Genomic DNA, 6,000 nt, shown 5'->3' on the forward strand with positions numbered 1-6,000 from the left:
TTTGGACTTGGGTTTTTCTGTCATCAGCCAAAGAAACTGACATTTTAGGGTCACCAAGGAAGCTTTCTCTCCTGTTACACAACTGTCATTGAGAATTCTATCAGTTCGACTTTTAAGAATTTAAGAAGAATCATCCTGCTAGTTCAGGCCAAAGGCCTATGTTCTCCAGCTTCCTGTTCTCACAGTTGTGCTAGGCCCAGGGGTAACCCAAGCAAAATGGTCCAGGTACGGTCCCGAATCCAAGGGTTCCGTAAGGAGTTAGTCCGACAGGGCCGAGGCAGGAAACCAGGCAAGATCAGGCACAGGATCACAGGCAGGTTCTGGCAAACAGCAACGTTGCTCCCGCAACCTGGGGTGGGGTCCAGGAGCCTTTTGTCTCTGTCAGGGTAATGGCCAGTCCTGATCCCCCGGTGACTCACCTTCCTGTCTCGCCCGAAGGCGAGCACTCCTCCTGCGAGTACTCAGGTCTCTCCTTCTCTCAGACCTCAGTCTCTGCAGCTTGGGAGATGTCGGTCGGTTACTAGACCCAGAGGCCGCCTCAGCCTCTCCTAACCCAACTGGTAGTGGAGCAGCTGTGAGTGATTGCCCAGCTGGAGGCAACGAGGTAATCCCTGCATCTGGAGCCAGGGCAGGCTCAGGCCCCTGACTCAGCCCAGCTGGTGCTTGTTGCAGGGGAACCTGTGCAGACTGGGGCTCTTCAGAATCAGGTCCAGACTAGGTTCAGCTGCCGCTTGAGGCAAAGGATCCAGTGTGGACTGAGACTCCTCTGGCTCCGAGTCCGAGCCCGAGTCCCAGGCCATCACACCAGTGGTCAACCAGATACCTATAGGAAGCTTACAAGAAGAACTCGGATACAAGGCTTGCTTTCCTTACTTATCATTCCCATAAGCTGACACTCAGAGACATATTGCCTCCAATAATAGAGATAAATCACAACCATTGTTCCTAAAGTTGTGGATAGCCTTATCATCCATGAATTTATCAAATCCCTTTTATGGTGGTGCCCATCATTACCTCTTGTGAATTCCATTGTTTAACTGTGCACTGTGTCTTTCTCTTATCTGCCTCAATCTTCCAACATTGAGCTTCATTGGACTGCCATAATTCCTTGTACTATAAAAGAGGGAAAATAACTTTTGCCTATGCACTTTCTCTACACCATGCACGATCTTGTACCTCTCTAGCATGCCACCTCTTATTTGTGTTCCCTCGCCAAAAAACTGAAATGCTGCCACTATTGTAATCTTTCTCATAGCCAAGTTGCTCCAGTTCCTCGGTCATTTTGGTAGCCCCTTTCTGGAACTTTTCCGTACCTATATCCTTTCTGAGGTGAAGGAACCAGAAGTGTACGCAGTATTTCAAGTGCAGTCACACCATATAATTTTAGGAGTCAATTATGAAATTGGCAGTTTTGTTTTCCATTCATTTCCTAATGATCCCTAACATGGAGTTCACCTTTTTCACAGCTGCTGTTGACATCTTCTTCAAGCTGTCTACTACAGTCCCAAGGTTTCGTGTCTGGTCAGTCTCCATGAGTTCAGATCATGCTAGCATATATGTGAAATTAGGATTCCTTTGCCCCAATATGCATCATTTTGCGCTTGGTTACATTGAGTTACATTTGCCATTTTACTTCCTGTACACCCAGTTTGGATAGGTCCTTTTGGAGCTTCTCCTAATCTTTTTTTGTTCATACCACCCTGAACACTGCTCATCCCTGTTGATCATTTCTGAGCACTTTCTACAGCCCTCCACTGCAATAATTGTGTTTCCCCCCCTGTTCTCTGGTTCCTATTTCTTAACCAGTTCCTGATCCATAAGATGACCTGTCCTCTTATCCTTCAAATTCTAAGCTTACTCAGGAGTCTTTGGCATGTTACTTTGAACATCTAAGTACACAATATTTACAGAATCACCTTTATCTATATGCTTGTTGACACACAAAGAACTCTCAAAGGTTAGTGAGACATTACCATTGTAGAGGCCATGCAGTTGTTCTTCAGCAAGACTTGTTTTTCTACATGCTTGTTAATTCCACATTTAATATTGCTTTTGACTAACTTTCCTGGAGCAGATGTTAAGCTAACTGGTCTGTAATCTCCTAGATCCCCCCCTGTATCCCTTCTTAAAAACTGATGCTACATGGGCTACTTTCCAGTTCTCAGCATCCGAAACTGACCATAAGGACAGGTCAATCTTTTTTTGTTAGAAGATCAGCAATTTAATATTTGAGCTATTTAAGAACACTCTGGTGGATGCCATTTAGACCTGGCAATCTGTCAGTTTTTAATTCATCAATAAGGCCTACAAATTTGTCTCACCACCACTATTTGTCTCAGTAGGCACAGGTAGAGGCAAAGAATTATTTCAGCAATCAGCTACTTAAATCACTTGTTACCTTGATGCTCAGCAATTGGGTCGAGACGCTTCATCGGCTGAAGCTCTGCTCTTGGCTCACGGAACCAATTTTCACTTGTGTCCACTAGCGACGCTGACAAATGATAACTTAACTTGTTGACCAGAAACACCTAAGATCATTTACAGTTATTAAATCAGATTGGATGCCCTTCCATCATTGAAAATATCTGCTATATGTGGTAGCTATTGGGATGGGAAGAAAACAAGGATAATTTAAGCATGATTGGTAAACTATTACTACATGAAAGGCAGGGTAGGGCATTTTTAATTGGCTCAAGGTCTATTTGTGAAAGAGAAGAGAAGACTCTTCACACAGAAACAAAGTGGGGAAAGGGATATTTTTGACCTAACCAAGGCCTGAAAATGATTAGTGCCATCAACGGCATTAAGTAACGTTTATCCTGAATTTTAAAGGCAACTGGCTGCTAAGTTTAGAAAACTGTTGGGAATCCATTGCTGGCATCTAGGTTGAGCAGGCTTTTAAAATATTTTATTCAGAGGCCAAAATGCCCCGACAAATGCAAACATTGCCAGACCCTCCAAGCGTTTCTGTTTTCCAGGAATATTCCCAGATTTACAGAAGCTGTCCCGGTTTCTGATTTGATCCTGGATTGTCCCGCTTCCCCTTAGGACGTCCTTATTTTCATTGGAGAAATGTTGGAGGGTATGGTAGGATGCCCCTATGGTAGGATGCGGGTATGGAGTTATGCAGCCTCCAAGCCGAGGAGATAGGTACAGTGGTACCTCTAGTTGCGGACTTAATCCGTTTTGGGGTGCCGGTCGCACCCTTAAAGTCTGCAACTAGAGCACCTTTTCTGCGCATGTGTGCGCATCGAGCGCTTCTGCGCCTGCGTGGGCGGTGAACCCAGAAGTAAACACTTCTGGGTTTGCTGCGTTCGTAAGCTGAAAGTCCGTACCAAGAGCGGAATGCAACACGAGGTATTAACTATACAACCTTTAGAAGACATCTGAAGGCAGCCTTGTATTGGGAAGTAATGCTTTATTATGTTTTTATTTACCGTATTTTTCGCTCTATAAGACGCACCAGACCATAAGACGCACCTAGTTTTTGGAGGAGGAAAACAAGAAAAAAAATATTCTGAATCTCAGAAGCCAGAACAGCAAGAGGGATCGCTGTGCAGTGAAAGCAGGAATCCCTCTTGCTGTTCTGGCTTCTGGGATAGCTGCGCAGCCTGCATTCGCTCCATAAGACGCACACACATTTCCCCTTACTTTTTAGGAGGGAAAAAGTGAGTCTTATAGAGCAAAAAATACGGTATATTGGAAGGTGCCCAGAGTGGCTGGGGCAACCCATTCAGATGGGTGGGATAATAATAATAATAATAATAATAATAATAATAATAATAATAATAGAACAGGACAGCCCTATTTTTATCGGAGAAATGTTAGAGAGTATGCACTGCTTCTCTGCAGAGTCTTTTGTAGAATCCTGGTAAAAGGAGCATTGCTAACTATGCAATTCAGTGTTGATGGGCGTTAATATTTGCTCTCTCTTTAAAGGTCTGCAGAACAAAAGCAAGAAGATTCCATGCCTAATTTGTGGAGATGGTTTCCAGTCAGAGAAAGCTTGTAAACACTGCAGCTCTTTTTGTGCGACTGTATTACAAGGCGATTCATACCTACCTATGGGTCCGTGTTCTCCTCCTGAAAAGATGACCAAGAACAGGCTGACCGTTCCATGTTATGGACTTCCTAAATACCTTTGACTGTATTCAAAGTGCTTTGAGAAAGTGTTTTTTAAAAAGCCAATTCCCCAAACCTCAGACAGAGCTCAAGAACTTTCCTTGTATATAAAAAGAAGAAGAAAATGCTGAAAGGCCCCTTTTCTTATCAAATAGCTGTAGCCAATTCTACAGCAGAAATGCTGTGGAAAAGAATGGAAGCTGTGCTATGAATGCAAGTCCGAGAATTTCAAACTGCTGTAGCATACCTTGCAAGGAAAAAATGTGTGTGACGTAATACGGATGGTTATTTTTAAATTGGGAAAGGTGTGTTCAGAGGGATGAATAGGATCAGAAAAGCAGGGCAAGGGCAGGCTGGGTGCACAGAGTTTGACCTTTATTGTAATCACAGGACTTCAGGAACATGAAGGGAGCCATTCCCTGTGACACACTTTTATAGGTCTTCCTAAATGGTGAATTGACCTCCAGTAGTGGTGATGAAAAAGAAGGGCTTGCTCCATTGACCGTTAGCTTAATCAGTCATGCAATCTATGCGGTGTGACTCAGGCAACACGTTGGCGATTAATATACAGGTGAAACTCGGAAAATTAGAATATTGTGGAAAAGTTCATTTATTTCAGTAATTCAACTTAAAAGGTGAAACTAATATATGAGATAGACTCATGACATGAAAAGTGAGATATGTCAAGCCTTTATTTGTTATAATTGTGATGTTTATGGCGTACAGCTGATGAAAACCTCAAATTAACAATCTCAGAAAATTAGAATATTAAATGAAATCAGCAAAACAAGGACTGCAAATAGAGCAATATTGGACCTCTGAGAAGTAGAAGCATGCACATGTACTCAGTACTTGGTTTGGGCCCCTTTTCCATCAATTACTGCCTCAATGCGGCGTGGCATGAATGCTATCAGCCTGTGGCACTGCTGAGGTGTTATGGAAGACCAGGAAGCTTCAATAGCAGCCTTCAGCTCTTCTGCATTGCTTGGTATCATGTCTCTCATCTTTCTCTTGGCAAGGCCCCATAGATTCTCAATGGGGTTCAGGTCAGGCGGGTTTGCTGGCCAATCAAGCACAGTAATCCCATGGGCATTGAACCAGGTTTTGGTACTTTTGGCAGTGTGAGCAGGTGACAAAGTCCTGCTGGAAAATGAAATCAGCATCCCCATAAAGCTCATCTGCAGAAGGAAGCATGAAGTGCTCCAAAATCTCTTGGTAGATGGCTGCGTTGATCCTGGACTTAATGAAGCACAGTGGACCAACACCAGCTGATGACATGGCTCCCCAAATCAACACAGACTGTGGAAACTTCACATTGGACTTCAAGCATCTGGCATTGTGTGCCTCCCCATTCTTCCTCCAGACTCTGGGTCCTTGGTTTCCAAATGAGATGCAAAAGCTGCTCTCATCAGAAAAGAGATTTGGGGAGCCATGTACGCCATAAACATCACAATTATAACAAATAAAGGCTTGACATATCTCGCTTTGCATGTCATGAGTCTAAAGTTGGATTACTGAAATAAATGAACTTTTCCACAATATTCTAATTTTCTGAGTTTCACCTGTATACAGAATAATAATTATACATTCTTTATCAACCTTCTGAGAAAAATACAAAACATTAAACCAAAGCCACAGAGACTTGCGAACTACCCAACCTAAGATGAACTTACAATGTCTTGGTTTCAATAGATTTTTCAAATGCTTAACTCAGTCTTTTAGATAAGTTCATGAACATACCAACAAAAGGTAAGTTTGGTGTTATTCACAATACTGAGAGATGCTAGTAGAGTTGTAGATAGATGTTAATGAAGTTGCAGACGACAGGGTGCTGGCGTTTTGCACCTGTTTCGCCCTGGCAGTCCAAGTAATCTGGAG

General features: G+C 43.1%; 1 protein-coding gene across 3 annotated transcripts in view; it reads left to right on the plus strand.

Moving 5' to 3' along the window:
- TTLL8 (tubulin tyrosine ligase like 8) overlaps window positions 1-4,398 on the plus strand; it is a 46,723-nt gene extending 42,325 nt beyond the window's left edge. For 2 of the 3 annotated variants that reach the window (XM_081023561.1, XM_081023562.1), the window contains exon 15: window positions 3,940-4,398. In XM_081023561.1, the coding sequence (XP_080879687.1) occupies window positions 3,940-4,145 (206 nt within the window). In that variant the 3' untranslated portion in view covers window positions 4,146-4,398. Of the gene's footprint in view, window positions 1-1,466; window positions 1,522-3,939 lie in introns of all 3 variants that reach the window. The other variant, XM_081023563.1, reaches the window with a different exon arrangement.
- Window positions 4,399-6,000: the final 1,602 nt, after the last annotated feature.

Source organism: Podarcis pityusensis (genome assembly GCF_964106645.2).
Source record: "Podarcis pityusensis genome assembly, chromosome: 10".
Classification (NCBI taxonomy): Eukaryota; Metazoa; Chordata; class Lepidosauria; order Squamata; family Lacertidae; genus Podarcis; species Podarcis pityusensis.